This window comes from Mytilus trossulus, chromosome 8 (genome assembly GCF_036588685.1).
Source record: "Mytilus trossulus isolate FHL-02 chromosome 8, PNRI_Mtr1.1.1.hap1, whole genome shotgun sequence".
Lineage (NCBI taxonomy): Eukaryota > Metazoa > Mollusca > Bivalvia > Mytilida > Mytilidae > Mytilus > Mytilus trossulus.
In genome coordinates this window covers 3,327,419-3,354,418 of record NC_086380.1, presented here as the reverse complement: position 1 = coordinate 3,354,418, position 27,000 = coordinate 3,327,419, and the positions used below count along the sequence as shown (strand labels likewise).

Sequence of the window (27,000 nt, the reverse complement as noted above, 5' to 3'; positions counted from 1 at the left end):
ATGTTAGGTGCTTCCCACAATTCTCGTTGCCATCGCCGCCATTCAGCATAATTGGAGATACGACGCTTTCTACCTAAAACTCTCATTGTTTACATGACAGATGCACAAAACTACCCTGAATTAACAAAATTTACCATGTTATAACTGAACAGTTATAAATTATATAAGAATTTATCCACGAATAACATTATGAGTGCAACAACAGGCAAAAAGAAAGGCGGAGGATTTTTGTCGCGTCAAGCCAAAACTAAAGACAAAGGTCAACTGTTGGAACATATTTCAGAAGATGAGTTGCTTAAGAAAAATTCAGTTTCTCCAGATGATGTTCTTGGTCTAACTAAAATTACAGACAGTGAGTTTATCGAATTAAATACGAAACGAATATGAAATAATGAGTCACCATAAATCGGTGACCATGTCTGGTTTTGATGTTGTTTTTTTCTGTTAATCTACTAGAAATTTGTTGTCTCTAACTTTCAAACATAAAATGATCATTGATTTAAGCAAGACTGTGAAAAGTAAAAACCCCAAAATTGCAACAAATACAAATAATTTTATTAACTATATAATCACACACTTGGCCAATGTCCATAATAGGGCAGAATAATAACAGTTTAGCTTAACATACTAAACTTTACATGATTAGAATGATTGAGTTGATTAAAAAAATGTACATATATAACACGAAAAGGCAGTGATACAATGTAGATTTAAGGAAGGTCCAACAGGTCAAGTGTCATGACTAATGTGCAAACTGTTTAATTTAACAAAAATGGTTACACAGAGTAACAATGTCAGCACCAATGTGGCATTGCAACAGCTGTTTTTACTCTGTCATCGGGACCACCACCAATGTGGCACTGCAACAGCTGTTTTTACTCTGTCATCGGGACCACCACCCGATTTCAAAATACTGGTAGAAGTCTCATTTGGTGGTCAGGACCGACAGTGTTAGCGAATTCTGTTGTATGTTTTTCTGTCTTGTTCATTTCAATATATAAATTATGTAAGCATGCCTACCTTACATGTCCAAAGATACAGTAAAATGCACAAAAAGACACAAGACCAATTTTTTTTTGTAAGGCCATGGAAAATTGATTGTTGGTTTCCCCTAACATGGGAAAATTTTAAAGACCCGGCAGGCAGTTTTTTTTTTTGTTACGGTACCATGCATAATTTTATATCTATATGTTTTGTTTCTGGCACTTTTTTTAAACTTAATAAACAATTTGCCAAACTAAGGAGGAAAAAGAAAAGAGAATTTAGAGAAAATATTTTGGACCGTTTAAGCAATCTAGAATCAGAAAATCCCAAAGATTATTGGAACCTTGTCAATCAACTCCGTCTTGAAAATAATTCAGAGACTAAAAACAACATAGATGGTGACATTTGGTATAAATATTTCTCTGACTTGTCATCAATTCCTGAAAATGAATATATAAAGTCCAAGTTAAAAGAGATAAAGAGTAAACTTGAACTATTAGAAAAGAAAAACTTTGGATTCAGTGAGATTGACTTTAAAATCACCCCTGGTGAACTCCAAAAAGCCCTGAGGCAATTAAAATCTGGAAAAAGTCCAGGTCTAGACACTATTACAAATGAAATGTTAAAAGTTTCACAGAGTTATATGCAAGATTGCTTATTAAAACTTTTTAATGCCATTCTTCTATCTGGCATTTATCCCAGTAAATGGTCCGAGAGCTACATTACTCCTATATTCAAATCTGATAACCCACAGAACCCTGAAAATTACAGAGGTATTGCCATCAATAATAGTCTTGGCAAACTTTTCAATACCATTCTGTATAACAGACTTGATAAATTTTTATCTGATAATAATATCATAAATAAAACTCAAATTGGTTTTTCTAAGAAAGCTCGCACTTCGGATCACATTTTTGTACTAAAATGTCTCATAGAAAAATATGTTAAAAGAGGCAAAGGTAAATTGTATGTATGCTTTGTAGATTTTCGCAAGGCCTTTGACAAGGTTATTCATATTGGTATATTATACAAATTATTACAACATACTAATAATGGTATTTTTTATAACATTTTGAAATCTATGTATAGTAATGACAAAGTGTGTGTTAAAGTAGAAGACAAAATAACTGATTTTTTTTAGATATAATGTTGGTGTACGACAAGGTGACGTTTTGAGTCCCACATTGTTTAAACTGTTTATTAATGATTTGCCAGATATATTATCTAACAATTATGATGATGTCAATTTAAATGATGAAAAGATACCATGTCTACTTTATGCTGATGATCTTGTATTAATATCTGACTCAAAAGAAGGGCTTCAGAAGAGACTTGATACTTTGTGCACATTCTGCAAAGATTGGTGTATGGAAATAAATGTGAAGAAAACCAAGATTATAATATTCAATAGGAGTGGTAGACTCCTTAATGAAAATTTCAATGTAGGAAATAATGCTATTGAATGTGTTAAACAATACAAATATCTTGGCATAGTCATCCAAAATACTGGAAACTTTAATGAAGCCAGGAAACAATTATTCCAAAAAGGTCAAAAGGCCAGTTTTAAACTTTATAAAGATTTGAAATCATCTAATCCTCCTATTAAAACTCTTTTGCATTTATTTGATCACTGTATACAGCCAATTGTAACTTATGGTTGTGAAAATTGGGGTGTTATTAACATTACTCCTAAAAGGAAAAATTTGTCCCTTTATGACATATTTAAAGATTGGGAGTTTGAGAAGCTAAATTTTAAATTTTGTAAGTATATCATTGGTGTTACAAAGATGTGCACAAATGTAGCAGTCCTGTCTGAATTGGGTAGATATCCTCTTTATATAAATTTGCTAACACATATGTTTATGTATTGGCATAGACTAGAGAATTCTCCATCTGATTTATTGAAAAATGCTTATGCTGAGTTAAAAAAGAAAGAAAGTAAAGGTCAAACTAGCTCCAATAATTCATGGCTCTCTAATATCATTTTCTACAGTGAAAAATTGGGTATTGACCTAAATATATGTAAAAATTTAGAAAAAAATAAATTTAAAAACTTATTGAAAAAACAGCTCAAATTAAATTTTCAAAATGATTGGGAGAAAATGCGAGATTTTTATTTACAGAATCAAGGCAAATTGGACACTTATTTTTCATTCAAAAGGTCATTTGACTATGAAAATTATTTAGATTTAAAGCACCCACAAAAACATTTGTTAACAAAATACAGACTTAGCAATCACTGTTTAAGAATAGAAACTGGCAGACATGAACGAATTACCAATGTATGTGGTAAATATGAAATATTACCTCGACATGAGAGGATATGTTTATATTGTAATTCAAATTGTATTGAAAATGAAATGCACTTTCTTCTGGAATGCCCTATTTACAATAACCTCAGAAGAGATATCACTGATTATATCAAAAAATACCCCAGTTTAGATAGTTTAAATAGAAATGATCTTTTTTCATGGATCATGATTAATGAAGATAGCAGATTTTTATCTATTTTATGTGCATACCTTGATAAAGGCTTGCAACTAAGAAAATCAGAAAATTAGTAAAATACTCTAAAATATATCAAAATTATCTCCCCTTGACCACTGATCCTTTCTTCATGCATTTGAATTATTATTTTATGTTTCTTTAATCACTCTGTAATGTTTATGTCATGTTGTAATTAATGTTATGCTCTTAATGGGCCCTTTAATTTGGAAAATAAAAAAATATTGTATTGTATTGTATAGTGGAACTATAAACTTGCATATTTTCAACACTTTAAGTTGTCTCTAAAAAAATTTTTTTTTTTTTTTTGCAATAAAATTTGACTCGGCGGTTAAAAAATGACCCGGTCAGGTTAGGGAAAACCATCAATTATTTTTCCATGGCCTAAGTCATTTTGAACAATGTACATGTAATAGATAACAGACAAACCTTGAAATTGTTTGAAACATCCTCAACTAACATAGAAATTTGACAAACACAAGAAAAAGTTTTGAAAGGAAAAAGATCTTAAAACAAATAAGTACATGTAGGCAGTACATACTATCTTTGAAGTTGTTGACAATGCTGGTTATGAATACTGAGATCAAAGTATTCCATTTGAGCTTGAATTTAAATTTGCTACTTTTTCTTTTTAGATTATTTGTGCCCTCCTGAGGCCAACATTTATGGAATAGACTTTACAAGGTTTAAGTTAAGAGATATGGATTCTGGGTCAGTGATATTTGAGGTTGCCAAACCTCCTCCTGCAGGTAAACACTTGGGTAGAATGTATTGTTAATTGTTGTCATTATATTTTATAGGTGCCCTTTATTTAAAATTAAAAAAAACAAACTTTGTAGATTATAAAATGAAATTCCAAAGGAACATTACTGATAAATCTTATTGATAGCAGAGTTGACATACTGTAAATTAAGAAATTATTGCGTGCATTTATTATTGCGATTTTGTCATTTTAGACTTAAATGCAATTCAAATTTTTACGATTTTGAGAAAAATCCTGTTTTATTCATATAAAATATTTCAAAATGTGAGTTAAAGGTTAATTATTGCATTTACAACTCAGTCGCACTTTTGCAATAATAAAACCTCGCAATAATTTCTGAATTAACAGTAGTAAATACCACGGTGGAAAAAACCCAGGTTTTTCCAGGCTAGGAAATACAACTGGAAATGCCACTACATTATACAGGGCAATTTCATTCTGTACACAAAATGATTAAGAAATTCTGTAGTTCCATAGAATTATTGTATAGGCTTTATACCAATAAGCAAAAAAAGATATTAAGGTAGACATTTCCAGATGATTAAAAATTAAAAAAATCATCCTTTTCTTCATAAGTTCTTTACAGAGAGAAAATAGTTCAATTTTGCTAATTTTTGGATACCCTAGATAAAAAAAAGGAGATGTGATGTGATTGCCAATGAGACACACAATATTTCGTATAACCAAGTAAAACTTAGAATTCACAGGTACATGTATTACCCACTGGGCTGCATAATACTGATAAAATCCAGGATCTTGCCAATCCTGACTGATATAGTACAAGCAGTTGGTTATCACTAGAACAAACCTGTATTCTTGTCATTTGGACTTTTATTCTTGTCATTATATTTAATATTGCACACTAATATGATCAGTACATTTAGAATTATATCCACTACTTTTGACTTTAGGGAATACTAATTATGTTTCATTATTTTAACAGAAGAGGATGAAGATGTTGATCCAGATGAGATTGATCCCAATGCAGGAAGATTTGTACGGTACCAGTTCACACCACAGTTTTTGAGATTAAAAACAGTAGGAGCTACGTATGTATATAGGCATTCCTTAAGTGTACAAAATTTGTAAAACAGAAAAAGGAATAAATAAAAAATATTATATTTGAACATACATTTTGTACCATAACAACAGTTGGTTTGAGATATTTTTTAGATGCTAGAGTTTTTTTTATATACAACATGACAAGCTCTCAATTGCTACAAGTTTGGAAAAAAAGTAATTACATGTAGTTTAAAAGACACTGATGTATCACAGATCTTCCATTAAAACCAGATTTTCTGATTGACAAAAGAAAAGATTGAAGACAAACATTCCAGACTGTGGAAACACAGAGGAACTTTGCCAAGATCTAACCATACTACTTTTAACCTTAATTATAGAACTAATAAAAAATAATAAACAGGAACAAACAATGTATGTCAGAACAGCATGAACAGGAAAAGCATGGTTTTTTTTTAATGAAAAATGGAATAATAACCAAACAAACATAACATTTTTGGTTTTGAGAGGCTTAAATAAATGTAATTAGTTTTGATTATTTATGTAATTTCAAGGGCTTGATAATGGTTCTTTTTAGACCTCCTTCTTACAAGAGTGGCATCGGAGAGTCACATTACAAGGTCTTATTATACCTCCTTCTTACAAGAGTGGCATGGGAGAGTCACATTACAAGGTCTTATTATACCTCCTTCTTACAAGAGTGACATGGGAGAGTCACATTACAAGGTCTTATTATACCTCCTTCTTACAAGAGTGACATGGGAGAGTCACATTACAAGGTCTTATTATACCTCCTTCTTACAAGGGTGACATGGGAGAGTCACATTACAAGGTCTTATTATACCTCCTTCTTACAAGAGTGACATGGGAGAGTCACATTACAAGGTCTTATTATACCTCCTTCTTACAAGAGTGACATGGGAGAGTCACATTACAAGGTCTTATTATACCTCCTTCTTACAAGAGTGACATGGGAGAGTCACATTACAAGGTCTTATTATACCTCCTTCTTACAAGGGTGACATGAGAGAGTCACATTACAAGGTCTTATTATACCTCCTTCTTACAAGAGTGACATGAGAGAGTCACATTACAAGGTCTTATTATACCTCCTTCTTACAAGGGTGACATGGGAGAGTCACATTACAAGGTCTTATTATACCTCCTTCTTACAAGAGTGACATGGGAGAGTCACATTACAAGGTCTTATTATACCTCCTTCTTACAAGGGTGACATGGGAGAGTCACATTACAAGGTCTTATTATACCTCCTTCTTACAAGAGTGACATGGGAGAGTCACATTACAAGGTCTTATTATACCTCCTTCTTACAAGGGTGACATGAGAGAGTCACATTACAAGGTCTTATTATACCTCCTTCTTACAAGAGTGACATGAGAGAGTCACATTACAAGGTCTTATTATACCTCCTTCTTACAAGGGTGACATGGGAGAGTCACATTACAAGGTCTTATTATACCTCCTTCTTACAAGAGTGACATGGGAGAGTCACATTACAAGGTCTTATTATACCTCCTTCTTACAAGAGTGACATGGGAGAGTCACATTACAAGGTCTTATTATACCTCCTTCTTACAAGAGTGACATGGGAGAGTCACATTACAAGGTCTTATTATACCTCCTTCTTACAAGGGTGACATGAGAGAGTCACATTACAAGGTCTTATTATACCTCCTTCTTACAAGGGTGACATGAGAGAGTCACATTACAAGGTCTTATTATACCTCCTTCTTACAAGGGTGACATGAGAGAGTCACATTACAAGGTCTTATTATACCTCCTTCTTACAAGAGTGACATGAGAGAGTCACATTACAAGGTCTTATTATACCTCCTTCTTACAAGGGTGACATGAGAGAGTCACATTACAAGGTCTTATTATACCTCCTTCTTACAAGGGTGACATGAGAGAGTCACATTACAAGGTCTTATTATACCTCCTTCTTACAAGAGTGGCATGGGAGAGTCACAGACTATTATATAACTAATGATTGTTTAACAAAGATGGTTTCAGTAGACATGGTAAAAATGTTGTATTTCATGTACTGTAAACCAACTAGTTTGCAAATGTGCAAAACTTGGATATTTCCTTACTTGAGGAAGTTTGCTACTCAGTTTCAAAATAAATAGCTTTTCATAACACTAGTATATATGTATATTGATAGGGGATTAATTAAGGAAGCCAAACAAATATAGAGGTCAGTGTGCTTGTTTTTGAGATATAACCATTGAAATTTTGGCAGGAAAATGTTCCCTCTTGATTTTTCCTAGCTTTTTCATTGACAAGTTAAAACATCAAAAACTATTAAAACATAAATAAGATTTTTTTAAGACTTTAACAAATGGCTTATAATTATACATGAAAAAGAAAAAAGGCATTTAAATGGATAAAACCAGAGGATATAAAAAAAACGTGACAAAAAATCCAAAACATGAAAAGCGAACAGCCTTAACTACATCCAGTAAATTTGTGAATCGCTAAATTAAAATGCAGCGAAATAGGCTAAACACGAAGTTACATGTACATACATTGTATACTTGAAATAAGTTGGTTTACAGTATTTGATAAATAATGGTTGTTTTACATGTTTTATTTTAGGGTAGAGTTTGTAGTTGGAGATAAACCAGTCAGCAAGTTTAGAATGATAGAGAGACATTTCTTTAAAGAAAAACTGTTGAAAAGTTTTGATTTTGAGTTTGGGTTTTGTATCCCACACAGTAGGAATACAGTGGAACATATATATGAATTTCCAACATTAACCACAGAAGAAAGTAAGTCAGGTTCCCAAAGACAGTTGCTGTCAATGGTTTTATATATAAGTAAAACTTAAAATGGGATGGGGAATGTGTCAAAGAGAAAAAAAGACCAAAGATAAGAAAACAGCCAAAGGCCTCCAATGGGTCTTCAACACACCGAGAAAATATTGCACCTGTATGCTTCAAATCACCCTAGGATACAAGGCACTTGCTATTTAGGGACCTGGTTTGATATTAGTCTTGGCCTGATCTTATCAAATTTAACAGCAGTTATTGTAAACCAAGATTTTTACACCTGTTGCTTTTTTAGCTCACCTAGCCCAAAGGGCCAAGTGAGCTTATGCCATCAGTTGGCGTCCGTCGTCTGTCGTCCTAAACTATTTCAAGAATCTTCTCATCTGAAACAACTAGGCCAAATACTTCCAAACTTTAACTGAATGTTCCTTAGGGTATTTAGTTTATAAATTGTATCCGAAGTTTTGATCTATCAACAAACATGGTCGCCATTGCTAAAAATTGAACATAGGGGTCAAATGCAGTTTTTGGCTTATATCTCAAAAACGAAAGCATTTAGAGCAAATCTGACGTTGAGAAAAAATGTTCAATAGGTCAAGATCTATCAGCCTTGAAATTTTCAAATGAATCAAACAACCCATTGTTATTGGTAATTTTAAGGAAATTTTGCAGTTTTTGGTCATTATCTTGAATATAATTATAGATCAAGATAAACTGTAAACCGCACAAATGATCAGCAAAGTGAGATCTACAAATAAGTTAATATGACCAAAATTGTCAATTTACCCCTTAAGGGGTTATTGTCCTTTAATGACAATTTTTCACAATTTGTTCATCATATTTGCTAACTTTAAAACATCTCCTCTAAAACTACTCAACCAAATTCAACCAAACTTCAACTGAATGATCAGTAGGGTGTATGAAATAAAGTCTGTGTTTTATTTTCTATTTCGTCAAAAAACATGGCCGTCATGGCTAAAAATAGAACACAGGGTAAAATGCAGTTTTTGGCTTATATCTCAAAAACTCCAGCATTTAGAGCAAATAAGAAAAGAAGTTAAAGTATTTATTAGGTCAAGGTCTACCTGTCCTGAAATTTTCAGCCAAAAAGGGTAACTGGTTTTTCAGGTATAATGCCCCTGAATTGATGATTTTAAAGAAATTTTGCATTTTTTGGTTATTATCTTGAATATTATTATAGATACAGATAAACTGTTAATTGCAAAAATGTTAAGCAAAGTAAGATCTACAAATAAGTCAATTTTAACAAAATTGTCAATTGACCCCCTAAGGAGTTATTGCCCTTCAAAGACTTTTTTTACAATTTGTTCATCATGTTGACTTACTTTAGAAAATCTTCTCCTGTGAAACTGCTGTATCAATTACAGCCAAACTTAGGCTAAATGAGTTTCAGAGTATCTAGTATAAATTTTATATTTTATTTCCTTCTATGTCAAGAAACATAGCTCCTATGGCTAAATAGAACATAGGAGAAAATGTTTTTTTTTTTGCTTTTGAAGAAAATAGGAGGATTCAAAGAACATTTAAATAAATTGAAAAGCCAAATAATCATTGATGAGAGATTTAACCAAAAAAATTAAGGTGAGCGATTCAGGCTCTTGAGAGCCTCTTGTCTGTAATTTCAATGTATGTTTTTTGTATGAGAGTTAAATTAGCACATCTATGATCAGTACTTGTAATTATAAAAAAGAAGATGTGGTATTATTGCCAATGAAACAACTGTCCACAAGAGACCAACATGATACAGACATTAGCAACTATAGGTCACTGTACGGCCTTCAACAATGAGCAAAGCCCATACTGCAAGTCAGTTAGTGAGAGGGTTAGCGCTATGAAACCAGGTTTAATCCACCATTTTCAACATTTGAAAATCACCATTTTCAACATTTGAAAATGCCTGTACCAAGTCAAGAAAATGACAGTTCTTGTCCATTTGTTTTTTGATGCTTTTTGTCGAGCCTTCGACTTTAGTCAAAAAAGCGAGACTAAGCGATCCTACTTTCCGTCGGCGTCGTCGTCGGCGGCGTCCACAAATATTCACTCTGTGGTTAAAGTTTTTGAAATTTTAATAACTTTCTTAAACTATACTGGATTTCTACCAAACTTGGACAGAAGCTTGTTTATGATCATTAGATAGTATCCAGAAGTAAATTTTGTAAAAATAAAATTCCATTTTTTCCGTATTTTACTTATAAATGGACTTAGTTTTTTATGTGGAGAAACATTACATTCACTCTGTGGTTAAAGTTTTTAGAATTTTAATAACTTTCTTAAACTATCCTTGGTCTGAACCAAATTTTGACAGAAGCTTGTTTATGATCATAAGATAGTATCCAGAAGTAAATTTTGTAAAAAAATAATCCATTTTTTCCGTATTTAACTTTTAAATGGACTTAGTTTTTCTGCGGGGAAACATTACATTCACTCTGTGGTTAAAGTTTTTAAAATTTTAATAACTTTCTTAAACTATCCTGGGTTTGTACCAAACTTGGACAGAAGCTTATTTATGACCATAAGATAGTATCCAGAAGTAAATATTGTAAAAAGATAACTCCATTTTTTCTGTATTTTACTTTTAAATGGACTTAGATTTTCTTCCAGTTAACATTACATACAGTCGGCAGTTTAAGTTTTCAAACATTAATTAGATTCATTAACTATCCTAGATTTTTACCAAACTTGGACAGAAGCTTCTTACAATCAAAAGATAGTATCAAGAGGAATTTTTTTATTGATTTTTTCCTCATTTTTTGTTGAGCCTGCGATTTACAGCAAAAGTAGGCGAGACACTGGGTTCCGCGGAACCCTTACAAATTTTTGTTATTTGATTTTGCCATGTGATAATGGACTTTCTGAATTGATTTTCCTCTTAAGTTCAGTATTTTTGTGATGTTACCTTTCACTTTCAGCTATAAAAGGCCCAATATGACAATGTAAAACAATTTAAACAAGAAAACTAAGGTCCATATTTATATAAAAAAATGAAAGAAAAACAAATATGTAACACATAAACAAACGACAACCACTGAGTTACAGGCTCCTGACTTGGGACAGGCACATACATAAATAATATGACGGGGTTAAACATGTTAGCAGGATCCCAACCCTACCCCTAACCTTGGACAAAGGTACAACATTACAACATAAGAACGAACTATAAAAATCAGTTGAAAAAGGCTTAAATAATGTCAATATTTAAAAAAAAACCCCTATTTTTGGGAAAATAAGGAAATTTTTGAATAGGATATATTGTTTTAAGGAAACCTACTTTTCATGATCAAAGTCTCATTGTTCCACAAGATACATATACCTGCTGGTCAATTAATGTTATAAATTTAACTTCACATTTAGATCTATACAATCAAATAAATAAAAAAATATTCTTGCATAATAACATAAAAGGAATAAACCAAAAATTAAAAGTTAAAAGATGAATACAATTTTAGAAATAATTTAATTTAATTTTATTCTATTTTTAGTCCAAGACATGATGGATCATCCATTTGACACAAGATCAGACAGTTTTTACTTTGTTGAAGACAAGTTGATCATGCACAACAAAGCTGATTACGCATATAACAGTGGAGCATAGCCAAAAAGACTGACTTTTACAGATACCAGATCTCACTGGTTACTGGCTTACACATACACATTTTCATTGGTCAATAGCTGTTAACAGCCATTTTGTTTATCAGTCATGTGATAAAAAACATAATATCAATGAAAAGGGAATTACATGGACTTGATTTGTTTCAGCTACATGATTTTATTTAGCATGGCTGAAAATCCTGACTTTTTAACAACAAACCGGAGAATGTGAATAAAAGTCACAACAAAACTTGATTATTGTCCCACCTGTGTGTAGCCATTTTGTGTTGCCTTGTTTATTGTATGTAGATTTTTTATTCAGGGAAAATTGAAAAAGTCCTAATATAATATAGAATTTTTAAAAGTTTTAAAATATACATTTAGACATGTAGATATATTACTAATTGGTACTGCATAATAACTGACAATTAATACTTGCTGCTTAAAATGATAACAATAAACGTTAAGTTTAAAATTCTGAAATTTGCCTATTAATAATTTTTTCTGCTTGTCTTAACCTAGAGTTTTTATTGAATGCTTTTCCATGCCATACATTTCTAATTATAAATGGAGGATTCATTTCTTCCATATATTAGAGTATTCTTTTTTTCTTTATCAAACAATTGAAAAAGTGCACAGACCAAATATTGAAACTTCATCAGGTGACATACATAATGATTAAGTTAGTGATTCATTGTAAAAATTGTGTGTTTGTGAGTGATATTTAGTTATATTATTATCATTATCGACCTCTATCTTCAAATACATACTAAACAAAAAAATATTTGAGGGGATAACAGAAAGCCGTCAGTATAAACCTACCTTGTTGGTAAATTCTTAAAAAGAATCCAGAACTTTTTGTAAGAAGGGGCCTATTGACTGGCATAGGAGGGCCTGCTCCAGTCACGCTTCAATGATTCCCTTTATAATCAACAAAATTTTTCCCACAAAAGAGGGGCCCCCACTTGAATCCGCCTATGTAAAGTAAGCCACCAAGTTATTTTTGATATTTGTGTGTCAAGACACATTGTATAAGTGTTTTTATCTGATCTAACCCAATTATATGGTGCATAATTGTTATAATAAACATTCCATCAGGATGATTGTAAAGCTGAATGAATATTGTGTGTAATTCTAAACTTGTAAATAAACAGGTTTACTGTGGCAAATGTTTTCTTTGATTTATTAGGAAATACATTTTTTTGGCAAATACCATGGATTTTTTGTAATCGCTTTATTCTGAAATCTGCCCCTTCTTATATGGTCCAAGCAATTGACAAACGAACTAAAAGCAGTTGTATTATCTCATTTTCCCCCTACAAAAGCTGTCCCAGGATGTATATATTAGAAAATTTTGTATGTCTTTTACGTTTACAAATACCACTGAAGGGTCAATATATTTAAAGAGAAAAATATTTTTTTGTTTCTTTAAACTTCACTTTGGCATTGATAAAAAGAAATAAAAAAAAACCGACAGATAATTCTCATCCATGAAAACGTGAAGATATAAAAAGTGACTTTATACCAAATATTGACATTAGAACGAATAATCTGAATTGGGGAATATATGAGTGAAAAGTACAACCATCCCAAGCAGTGATAATTAATTAATAAAGGTATTTTGAAATTCTATGTAAATGCAATCAGTTCATCCCATTTGATCAATATATACATTGTATATTTATTTTTTTCATGTCAAATTAAAAAAATGTACTTCAATTTGTTTGAAACATATTTGAATCATTGTGTGTGTTGAATACATTGTGCAATACTTACTATTATTAAATTGATTTCTTATATTGTTTTAACTTTACTTTACATTTCCTATACTTTCTGTTTTGTTAATTACAATCTTGATTTGTTTGAAAGGCATAAAGAGTTATGATTTATTTATTAAGATATGACTATATTTATGGATATTTAAGAAAAGCTATTATTTTCATAGTATTTATGAAGCATTATATTTAAATATGCTTGCATAGTTTTTTGTTTTATCTAGACTAATTTTTAATTTGGTCTAGTCTTTTGTTCTTGCTTTCTTGTCTTTAATAGTATGATGATTTAATACTGCATACACTATTTGTGAAAAATAATTCACATATGAAATTTTTGAACTTCTTTCTTTTTTTATAATGCAGTTAAATTGTATTTTCTCCTGTGTGTTATTACTCTGTTAATTGAAAAAGTCCAAGTATTATATAGTGATAAATCAATTATTGGTAATGGTAACTTCTTTAACTCTACCTTCAAGTCCAAGTATAATATAATAATAAATCAGTTATTGTGATGGTCATTTCTTTATCTCTACCTTCAATTATCCTAAAAATGTACAGAATATACACTAATTTGTTATTGGATTTCACATGAGTCTCATATATATTCACTTTTTATCATATTATTTAGTTTTTGTTAAGGAATTTATTTATTGTAATCTTTTGACCTGTATTTTTGTTGAACATTGCACAATTCTATTTATTCTTATGTACATTCCAGATTTGATTTCCACATATCATATTTACATTAATATACATAATATTGTAAATAGTCTACATAAAGTTTCACTACTGAGTATACTGACTGAATTTCATATTGTTGCCTAAAATAAAATTGGTTAAGTTCGTTAAGTTAGGGAGCCTGTTTAAATTAGAATTTTAGGGCAGAAAAAGTTATTAGCTTTTACATGTTTATATATTATTTACTTCAGTTGATCTAAAAACCAATTTATATTTTACAATCTGTAGACAGAAGAATTTCAAGTTCTAAGTGATGTTTTTTTTTCTATAAATAAGTTAATTACAGTTCAATAGTAAATAGTTTTATGTAGAAAAAAAGGGTAAATGGACAATGGAACATAAGCTCTATGCAATTGATTATTGCCTTTTATTACTAAAATATATATTGAGTTAAGAGTCTTTCAATTAGACAAATTTCAAGAACAGTTAGGAGTAAGTATGTGTTTACAGGTGAACTGAGAAAGATTTTTTTTTATTCCTTTAGCACTTTCCTTCCAAGAAAAAGGACAAAATATATTTTTATTAATTATAGACCTGGGCTCTATTCACAAAAAAATCTTATGATGACAAAAATAAGAAAAAGAACAAAATATATTTTTATTAATTATAGACCTGGGGCTCTATTCACAAAAAATCTTATGACAAAAAAAGGATACACTATAATGTTCATGACTAGCAAGTGCTTTTGAACATAAAATTGTTTGTAGAAAAAGTCACAGATTTTATGTTGAAAACACTTCTGGACATCTTTTGAAAAAAGGCTTATTACAAGGAGACTACAGTAAATTGTAGATAATGTGTAAATTCACTATATATTAGGCATGCATATCAATTATGCAGATATTAGTTTATTTTAGAAGATACATGTTTTCCGTCCAATAGTTCGTTATTTTTGTGATGTTAATATATGCTCGTCATTTTCTGCTTAAACTTACTCGTACAAAGAAAATCCAAATATGGATTGTTTTAAAGATTTACAAGATTTTTACAGAATTATGGTTGGTTTCAACTTGAGAAATGATATCCTTAGTATTATTTATAATTACAATTCCATGATTACAAATAAAACATACACAATTTTTATTTTGAAGTGATAGTCTTTTGCTATGAACCAATACCCATTCCTTACTGCACCATGTTTTACAGAATTGTTTTTTAATTGTGAACATGTTTGAAAGTATTTGTGGTACAAGGGGTTTTACACTAGTGATCCTCAATGTAATATATAAATGTAGTTGTGATATTTTTAGGTACACAAATGTACAATTGAATGAGAATTCATTCAATTAAAAACGAGAGCTTGCTTTCTAAGGCTAATGTACAATCTTACTACCTATTTTGGTATACTTTAATGACTTGTTTTACGTTGTCTATATCTTCGTATAAAATAAACATATGTCACAATCATAGCTTGCTTTGTTTTATCCTAGTAAGGGTCATGATTGTTGGTCCTACCTTTCAGCTTTTGTCTGTCCTGCATCAGTAAAAGGTTTTGGTGAAAATAGTTTTTGATGAAGTTAATGTCCAATCAATTTGAAACTTGAACCTACGATATGATCTAACTAATTTTAATGCCAAATTAGAGTTTTGACCCCAATTTGACATTGCACTGAACATATAAAATGATAGAGAGAGAGTGAGAGCAGGGCACAATCCTGTTTTTGTGTTTATCTGCATTGTTAAAGTCTTATATTAACTCGTCATAGATTCTAGACCCTCAAAGTCTTATTTTACTCTTATTAACAACACCAGTATTTTTTTGAAAAGTTGTGTTTTATTGCTCTTTCACCTCAGTTTACTTCTTACTACCATGGTTTATATATTTTCGTGGTTGGACAAAAACTTGCATATTCATGAATATTAGTTTTGCTGTTGTGGCAAAGTCTACATACATTCCGTTGGGAAATTTAAAATTCGTTGAACACTTTCATTCTTGGTTCTCCTGTACCCACAAAATCAACTAAAATCCGCAGTATTTGACTATTTTCATTTTTTATGCCCCACCTACGATAGTAGAGGGGCATTATGTTTTTTGGTCTGTTCGTTCGTCCGTCTCCCACTTCAGGTTAAAGTTTTTGGTCAAGGTAGTTTTTGATGAAGCTGAAGTCCAATCAACTTGAAACTCGGGGCACATGTTCCTAATGATATGATCATTCTTATTTCAAAATTCCAAATTAAACTTTTGACCCAAATTTCATTGTCCACTGAACATGGAAAATATAAGTGTGAGTTTCAGGTTAAAGTTTTTTGGTCAAGGTAGTTTTTGATGAAGTTGAAGCTCAATCAACTTGAAACTTAGTACTCATGTTCCCTATGGTATATTTTTACTAATTTTAATGCCATATTAGATATTTTACCCAATTTCACGATCCATGTACTTTGGACACATTCTTGTTTATTGTCTGAATCATACATGTACAATATGATCTGGTTTAATTGCTGATGAGACAACTCTCTGCTGTCAAAATGCTAACTTGGTTCACTAAAGATTAAATGAAAATAACTCTTTAAAGAACTGAGGATTATGAGGCTTAACTGGTCTCCAAAGAAAATACTGGGCTCACTGCTTAGAATTACGAACGCAAATATGTTTTAAAAATTTACTGAAATTTGTTTTGTTTTTAGGGATGATTTTTTCACAATTAACCATAGATTATAGATTTACTGAAATCTGTTGTGTTTGTAGAGATGATTTTCTCATAAGCAACCATACCACATCTGCTTATTATACAAGAGGGACGAAAAATAAGAGGAACATTCAAACTCATAAGTCAGATATTTAGACAATAATAGTGTATTGACATGACATATCAACGATATTAGAATGAGGCTTAGAAATGGGAAAATGCGAGGCTCTGCCAAGCTCTTTTCCCGTTTTGGGCAGAATCCTTATATCCTTAATATTTTGAGTCAATGCACTGTTATTGTCTTTATACTGCAATCTAAAAAGAAAACATTTTAAATTGTTGTTTAATGTGGTAATGTTATTATTTGATTTAAATATTGGGAAACTTGCCCATTATATAAAAATGCCTTGTTCATGCCTGCAAAAATACACAAGCTGTCAACATCATAATATGTACATTATCTGTTGAAACCTGCAATTGATGGTGAACGAATTTTTTTAGAGAATAGATTAAAATATCAATAATAAGCATAGAGCATAAGTTTGCAAAAATATGAACAAGTGAAATATGTTTTTTTAAAGTGCAAAAGTAATAAGTTTGAGTTGCTGTACACATTAGATAATAAGAACAGGTTGAAGAGGACGTATGAAAAAATAATTATACTATCGACAATTTCGATATTGATTCAGGTCCTGGGGAGATGTTTATCATATACAGCTCATTTCCCATATTTTTTAGGACTTCCGGGTGAGATGTTAGCAAAATGTGTAAGCTTGGGAAACTACAGAATTCTTCTATACTTAAAAACCTCGAATTTGACATACATGGTCATCTCAAAACCAGAATCTATGACAAACGAGACGATTGTGATTTTGATTATTTACCTCCGACTATTTAGCAACATTCCAACTTCATCCTCACATTTAGTGTACATTTCCGGACCTATTCATACATTATTGTTACCTGTTACTTCTGTTTGTTTTGTGTACACATCGTTGTTAATATAATGTAGTTTTGTGCGACATCATACAAAGGAGTCAAATCAATAGCTTGAACAGGGTTAATCCATAATTTTTGGCATAAGAAAATGCCTGTACCAAGTCAGGAATATGACAGTTATTCTCCATGCTTTTGTTTTATGTGTTTGGGCTTTTGATTTTGCCGTTTGATTAGGGACTCTCCGTTCATAATTTTAGCCAAAAGGGCCAAGTGAGCTTTTCTTATGACTTTGTGTCCGGCCTCCGTCGTCCGTCGTCGTTAACTTTTTAAAAAAATTTCTCCTCTGAAAATATTGGGCCAAATTTATCCAAACTTTGACACATCCATCCTTGGGTATCTAATTTAAAAAAATGTGTATGGTGACCAGACCAACCAACCAAGATGGCTGCCATGGGTCCATGGCTAAAAATAGAACATAGGGGTAAAATGTAGATTTTGGCTTATAACTCTGAGACCAAAGCATTTAGAGCAAATCTGACATGATAAAATTATTTATCAAGTCAGGATCTATCTGCCCGAAAGCTTTTAGATGAATCAGTCGACCGGTTGTTCGGTTGCTGCCTCTGAATTGGTAATTTTAAGGTAATTTTGCGGTGTTTGGGTCATTATCTTAAATATTATCGTGAATCAAATGTGGATACTAAAAAAATCGAAAGATCAATATAACTCTCTTTCATCTTGTAATAGTATTCAAACATTTGACTTTTCTACTGTTTACACAAGTATTCCACATTCCAAACTAAAAGACAAATTGAAAGAGTTGGTATTGCTTTTCCTAATGAAAAAGAATGGCCAACATAGATACAAGTATCTTGTCTTAGGGAGGGGTAGATACTACCTTGTAAAGGATCATTCTGATTCAAACAAAAAATTCTCTGAAAATGATATTATCAAGATGCTTGTTTTCTTGATTGACAACATATTTGTTACGTTCGGAGGACGTGTTTTTCAACAGAGGGCGGTATTCCAATTCCGACTTATTTCTTTATTATTATGATGCTGACCTCATGCAGGAACTTCTTATGAAGAAAGATAAGAAGTTAACGATATCCTTTGACTCTACTTTCCGCTATATAGATGATGTTCTTTCACTAAATAATTCAAAATTTGATGACTATGTGGAAGGCATCTATCCCATCTAACTAGAGATAAAGGATACTATAATCCATCCATCCTATTTTGACTCTTTAAAATTCAAGAGTCTATCCTAAATTGAAGTAAATTGAGTTAAATTAAAAGGCTTTTAAAATACTTCGATCCGTAACATCACTGAAGAGACATTAATTGTCGAAATCCGAATATGTTTTAAAATATTTCGCGCGTGTTGTGGTTTACCATCTTTGCCGCAAGTTTATTGCTTTCTACTTGGTATTAGATTATAATAGAGATTTATTTTGTTACACCTTGTGATCAATTTATTTGGCAATCATCAATGGCATCAGCAGAGTTTAAGAACATCAGTTGTTCGAACTGTTAGTCAAATGCGTTTTGTTAAAACATATTTTTGAAGTGAAGCTTATCAAAAGGGATAATACAAAGAATGATTTAAGTAAACACCATTAAACGGAATGCAACTGTGGCAATATATAAAGTATACTATGTCCTTTTTAAAGGTAATCCTCTTGTGTAAACAATGCACAAAACCTTTTTGTAAGGTTTTATCTGCAACGGAATAACTATACACTAGTGTACTAGAACATTTCAAAAGAGAGGCTTAGTATACCAAAAGGATATTCCAACTCACAAGTCAAAATTACATCTGACAAAGCCAGTAGAAGACCAACGGTTTATTAAGTATATCGGAAACGAAGTCCAAATATTGTTATAATGAAAATAACATACACATTCTGAAAGTGTAATTTTTTTTGTTATCAATGAAATTATCAAGGATAGAAACGATATATAATAAGAGAGATTGAAGTAGACTGTGTTCATTAATGTGGGAAAAACTTCGATTTGCAAGTAATGAGATTAAGAACGATAGTATAAATAATACTGTAACACAATATTTAACAGAAATCATTTTTGATTACGGACAGCAAAGGTTAAATGTTGTCTAAAATATGAAAGCCTTAACAAGAAACATGATATTGTAAACTTTATCACGATCATGTTCATTATACATTAATTAAGCACAACAGGAAGACTTCCTTGTGTACAAATGGAGAGAAAATATATGATATTTCAAAACAAATGGGAGGAGTAGCTTGCTATAAAATTGATGATTGAAATTGATTTAAGAATTGTTGACAGTTTAATAGAAATTAAAAGCCACAGACTATGCATTCATGTATGGTTCCAGCAAGTCTCAAGGTTTTGACTGCCCTGAGCTATCACAGAAATGTATCGTTTAAAAAAGTCGATGGTGATTTTGTCTGTCTAGTCATCCAATAATTTAGAGGATAATAAGTAGAACTTCAAGGGATTTTATAGCTAAAACAAGGTATTTTCAAAAGAACAGCATGCTGTCAAACAAGGTTCTTCCAGTGCGCTTAACATGACGTTTACGATTGGGTGGGTTGATGGTACAATGAAAGCAAATATAAGACCAACTAAAAGAGAACATATATATGTATGCACAAAAATTTGCCTTGCATTTTATATGCAGGGTGTTTGTGACCACTAAACAACCCCTTACCAATCTTGTCGTCAAATGACCTGGAAGTACACATGATACATATATTTGAAACAACTGTGAATTACTTCGGTCATCTTCTTTGATATTCAGCATAACATCTTCTTCAATATCTTTTGGCATAATTGAGAAACCGAGTAACACCAAGCGAACGAGCTGTTAATTCAGTCATTAAAACAGTAAAGCGAAAAATTGAGGATACCTTTATTCCATGGAAAAGCGGATAAATGCACAAAAAAAAGAGATTTGTAGTATCGGGTAATGTCTAGACAAATCAGATATTTTTTGCTTGTCATGCTAAAATGATATGATACTGTGAAACACCGATTACCCAAATTAATCCTTTACAATGTATACATTTATTGAAAAAAAAAATGCTATGTCTCTAAATATGGTTCCCAAGTCCATTATTTCATTCTGAAACAAAACACATTCAAATGATAAAATATGGTTTCTTCACCCATACATATATAACTTTATCTGTGTTTGGCACAACTTTTGTGTTTCGATTTGTATACTATTCAACTTTGGCCTTCAAATTGTTTTAACTCGGGCATCGCCGATGTCTATGATATAGATGAAATGCAAATGTAGGGCACCAAATTATGATATTATCTTTTTTTATATTTGAGATTTCAGAAGAGTTTCAAAATCCTTCATAGAATTGATATCAAATCATGTCAAATTCAGTAACGGTATTAAAAGGTTGATATGTGTAATTATATTAAATCTCATATTCATATCCAAAAAGTAAAATAACATAAATACTGAACTCCTGGAAAAGTGCAAAACGGAAAGTCCGTTATCAGATGGTAAAACCAAAAGCTCAAACACACTAAAAGAATGGACAGCAACTGTCATATTTATGACTTTGTACATGAATTTAATTATGAAGAAAATGGTGGATTAAACCTGGTTTTATAGCCAGCTATATCTCTCACTTGTATGAAAATCGCATAAAATTCCATTATATTGACAACGATGTTTGAACAGAACAAACGGACATAATAAGTAAAATGTCAAATAAAGGCAACAGTAGTATACCGCTGTTCGATAGTCATAAATCGATTGAGACAAAAACAAATTCGGGTAACAAACTAAAAACGAGGGAAACACATCAACTATAAGAGGAAAACAACGAAAAAACAGAAACACTGAAGTAAACAAAAACCAAACAACAATGCAACACACACAGTAACGGACTATAAGATAACAACTACCATTTCATAAATAGGGATACAGCAGTCAACATTGATTTCATATAATCTTAATTACTATAAAAACCAAAATATATGTAGCAAAAAACACAAAAAGTCATATGGACAAAGCAAATTAGCAAAAATGAAAGACAAGAATTAAAAACAAACGCACACTAAGCATGGTAATTGTGTTTATGCACAAGAAAAATGCACAGAAATCTCAGTTTGTAATTTGTGATTCACATTCTGTGTTTTTAATTTTAATTTTAGTTATCCAATTGGAGTTTTTAATTTCTTGGATTTTCAATTTAGAAATTGGTTTGGGTGTGTATGATTTAATATTATAAATATCAGGGTGATTTATTTTTTATTTCAGTTCGTATTATCATTTTCTCAGCGTGTTTGTTTTATAGTTTTTGATCGTATTTGCTTTGATTTGTTTTTGTTTTTATCCGTATGTGAAAAGCTTAAATATAAAAAAGAAGATGTGGTATGATTGCCAATGAGACAACTATCCACAAATGACCAAAATGACACAAACATTTACAACTATAGGTCACCGTACGACCTACAACAATGAGCAAAGCCCATACCGCATAATTAGCTATAAAAGGCCCTGATAAGACAATGTAAAACATTTCAAACGAGAAAACTAACGGCCTTATTGATGTAAAAGAAATGAACTATATGTTGGTTTTAATCAGTACAGCTTGCCACAATCTGGTATATGATGTAGATACAATTGTAATTGATACAATAAATGGTTGCTGTTGATGCTCATGGGCTCACCATTAACGGTAAAAAAAGAGTAGAAAAGATACCACAGAGAAAATAAAACTGCATAAGTCAAAAACAAACTGGCAATTCCATGGCAAAAAATAAAAGACAAATTACCGTATCCAGAACACAACAGATAAAACTAAAGACAGATCACCATGTACACCACCTAAAATCGTGGGTGATCTTAGGTGCTCCAGCGAATTAGCTTATTCTGCACCACTCGGACACCCGTCACATAACTACTATCAAATATGCAGATTTTTGCAAGTGCAAATATTATTTAAACACAGATAACGTATTATTGTGGAATTAAAATGTATGCCTCCAATAAAAACACACAATCCCAATTATTAATATAAATATCAATGGTAATTATGTTATTATTACGACAATTCGCATGTTTTCTCTTTTGCATTGTTTAACATGGGGCCTTTTATAACTTATAACTCGATAGTGGTATTGGTTATTTTGCCATCCAGTGAACTGTATCATTAACATACTTCAAAGTCATGTGTTTTTATTTGGTTATATTTCTTTTTTTACTGTCCTTGTCTTTCAATATTGCGAATGTTCTTTGTCTATATGCTTTTTTTGTATTCTTTGTTGACATATTTGTTTGTTTGTATGTGCTTAAGATTAAAACATTATGTTGACTGCTGTACCCGTTTTTATGTAATTTTTATCTATTTTGTCTGTCTGTTTTTTTCACACATCGTTGTTAGTAAAATTGAATGCGACAGTCACACAAGTGAGAGAATTAACTAGCTATAAACCCAGGTTTAATCCATCATTTTCTACATAGGAAAATGCCTGTACTAAGTCAGGAACATGATAGTTGTTTTCCATTTATTTTCGATTTTGCCATTTGATTTTGGACTTTCCGTTTTGAATCTTCCTCGGAATTCGGTATTTTTGTTACGTAACTTGTTATGATAATTATATAACATCTTATTATCTTCACATCATAACTTTGTTAAGCTTGTCGCAAGACATGACAAAGAAATATACATTCAGAAAGAGTTTTAAAACTTTATTCTCAAATATCCACATTTAGAACTAAAGAAAACCACTAATACACAGTTGCTTTAAAACAGATTTTGTTCAAGCAGCATATCAGTTACATGAGTTTGAAACAGTTGTGTTATTTTTATTTAACAGTTTGTCTCTGCATAATGTATTGCTGTCTTTCCATCCTCATCTTCTTTGTCAACCCGCGCACCTCTCTTAAGCAAATAACTAACAAGCGGAACAGCTTCTTTTTCTCTCTTTGCATCACAAAACTTACATATCATCATCAAAACCGTTGTTCCCTGTTTTATTGTAAGGTTAAAATCACATTTGTTCTGTAGCAAATCTCCAATTTTGGCAAAATCACCTTCTTTTATAGAAATAAATATTTCCTCTATCAAGATATTCTGTGAGAAGATGGTCATTCTTAAACTGTAGTCCAAACAAAGCCATACTTTCGAAACACTCTTTCTTTCTAAAATATGATTGTCATCTACTTATATAATAGTTTTTGATGTGCAATTGGATACCTGTGAATATCAAAATTTTCGCTCATATTTTATAATTACCAAGTTACCAATAACCTATTACTTTTTTTTTTTTTAATGATATTAAAACACGATCGCTTAACGAACGATAGGTTGCCGAACTATCGCAGAAAAGGTATGTTAAAGTTGTATTATTTAATTGAAAGGCGTCACAAACCTTTTTTTTTAAATTATAATATGTCTATGAGGAGGAATACAAAAAATACATAATGATATGAAAAACATTAATAAAACCTCATAGAAATATTTTTATAAAGAAATACAGTGACCTATTGTTGTTAAAGTCTGTGTCATTAAGTATCTTGTAGAGATTTGTCTCATTGGCAATCTTACCACATCTTTCTATTTTTGCAATGTCTTTCAATGCTTTATTTTGATGTTTTCTTCTAATTAACTTAAAACAAAACAATCACATACAAATTTTGTGTCCAGAAATTAAATTGAAAGAACATAATTGAAATATTTTCTAGTTTCTAAGTGTTATATCATGCATTATATTTTCTGACATATTGCTGACATAAAACACTGGTACACATTACATTTAAATTTTGTAAGAATTGTACATGTTCAGATATTTCAGACCATTTTTGCGGATATGAGAATTTTCATGTTCCCGATTTGCAGCATATCTAAAGTCATGTTGAAAAAAATATAAATATAAGTGGTGATGAATAATGAATCGAACTGTTTTGAAATATATAAATATCCCGGTAGGTGGACAATTGACAGCGTCACTTAATTGTATATGTACTTGTATTAACCGATATTCTGCAAAATAAACGTACAGATCTTGGACGACCAGTAGACCGCCTAGATACGGTAGAACTGGAAAATGTGGACGGGAATGAGGACTTTGAGAAACAAGATAACAACAGAGAGATTTTGAAGTAATGCTTAATACAATGACCCAAATACTTGATCATATAATTAATATTATCTTAAAATTTAGGCAGAAACACAAGTACAAATAATTTCAGTCCCACGGAAAGCCTCACACGATGATTGCTTCTGTTCTGCTTTATCATTATTCTGTTTCTTTACTGATGCAAGTCTCGCTTCCTCAATTTTCAAGTCGTCTCTTTTTTTACAGATAAAGTCTCCCCTCTCAATGACGCAATGTTATTTACAGACAAAGTCTCCCCTCTCAATGACGCAATGTTATTTACAGACAAAGTCTCCCCTCTCAATGCAGCAATGTTATTTACAGATAAAGTCTCCCCTCTCAATGACGCAATGTTATTTACAGACAAAGTCTCCCCTCTCAATGCAGCAATGTTATTTACAGATAAAGTCTCCCCTCTCAATGACGCAATGTTATTTACAGATAAAGTCTCCCCTCTCAATGACGCAATGTTATTTACAGATAAAGTCTCCCCTCTCAATGCAGCAATGTTATTTACAGATAAAGTCTCCCCTCTCAATGACGCAATGTTATTTACAGATAAAGTCTCCCCTCTCAATGACGCAATGTTATTTACAGATAAAGTCTCCCCTCTCAATGCAGCAATGTTATTTACAGATAAAGTCTCCCCTCTCAATGACACAATGTTATTTACAGATAAAGTCTCCCCTCTCAATGACGCAATGTTATTTACAGATAAAGTCTCCCCTCTCAATGACACAATGTTATTTACAGATAAAGTCTCCCCTCTCAATGACGCAATGTTATTTACAGATAAAGTCTCCCCTCTCAATGACGCAATGTTATTTACAGATAAAGTCTCCCCTCTCAATGACGCAATGTTAGCCAGCAGGAAAAGAATGACACATTGGCTTAGTGCTTAAATAACAGATTCATTGATGGAATAAAGTTTTAAGCTACATGATATCATAGTGACTCGGAAATTGTGAAATGTATAACTTGAGTAAGGTATGAGTTGAAAGATTAAAGATAATTCCAGTTTAACAGTTGGGTATCTGTTTAATTTAATTTTTTGCATCTTTTGTTTATAAGCTCGGACATGACATATCTGATGAAGGCGTACGTGACCTATTGAAAGGTGAAGTGTCTGCCATTATCATATTTCCGAGACAGTCGAGATGTAATGGGATTCACCCAGACCGACCTGCCTGTTGTATTAATTGTAAATTTGGTTTTTAAAATATTGGCCACCAGAAACGAAACAACTTTCAATCAATCAATCAATCACTGAATTTTTCTTATTGTCTTATAGTGCAATATAATTTCAAAAGATATTTACATATTTGATGATAATTTTGTTTATATTAAAGTGTATGTTTTTTTTTTATCTTTTCATTTTTTTTCCAGCACGTGTTGTTTGTGTGGTTAACATGATTATATGTCGACATATAAAATACTCTATGCGCACTATCGAGAGAAAACACGAGAACACACGAGGATACACAGAATTACACGAAGGTAACGTTTAAATGCCGTTTCTAATCGAAACATCTTCATTTTACTAAATTAGGTATTTTTTAAATACTTAAGCTTTTCTACCTCAGACATAGATTACCTTAGCTGGATTTGGCAAAACTTTTAGGAATTTTGATCATCAATGCTCTGTAACTTCGTACTTTATTTGGCCTTTTTAACTTTTTCGATTCGAGCGTCAATGATGAGTCTTTTGTAAAAGTTAGTCGTGGTATCTATGATGAGTTTATTTTCTTCATCTATACGGAAATAAGTTTTTTTCTGTATAAATAAATTGTCTTATCAGGAAATAATATGCGGAAACGATCAGTTTAAAGTAATTAGTTGGAGTTCGAAATTTTTGATATTTTACTTTTGACCATCTCATCTTCAAAAACTTCTACAGCATTTATATAGGAAGTGTTCGTATAAATCTTGACTATGGCAAACATCTCAGGATCGATCGTTTTGATTTGGATAAAAAATGGTTTTGAAAGAAAATTTTCAATCAATTTGATTGTAATTTTTATAAATATAATGGTTTTATAAATCTTTCAATTTGCATTTGAAGCAAACATTTTTGTTTACCATCCCTATAGAATTAAACTTTAAAAGAACGATTAATATTTTGAATAATGCAAGTA

The 27,000-nt window shown here is 31.3% G+C and overlaps 1 protein-coding gene across 1 annotated transcript; it reads left to right on the top strand.

Moving 5' to 3' along the window:
* The first annotated feature begins 4 nt into the window (after positions 1–4).
* Positions 5–15,595, top strand: LOC134728128 (protein unc-119 homolog B-A-like). The gene is made up of 5 exons (XM_063592564.1): positions 5–352; positions 4,125–4,238; positions 5,196–5,301; positions 7,892–8,064; positions 11,565–15,595. Exons 1-5 carry the CDS (start codon positions 190–192, stop codon positions 11,675–11,677), a joined length of 669 nt encoding a protein of 222 aa, XP_063448634.1. The 5' UTR covers positions 5–189; the 3' UTR covers positions 11,678–15,595.
* The last annotated feature ends 11,405 nt before the right edge of the window (positions 15,596–27,000 follow it).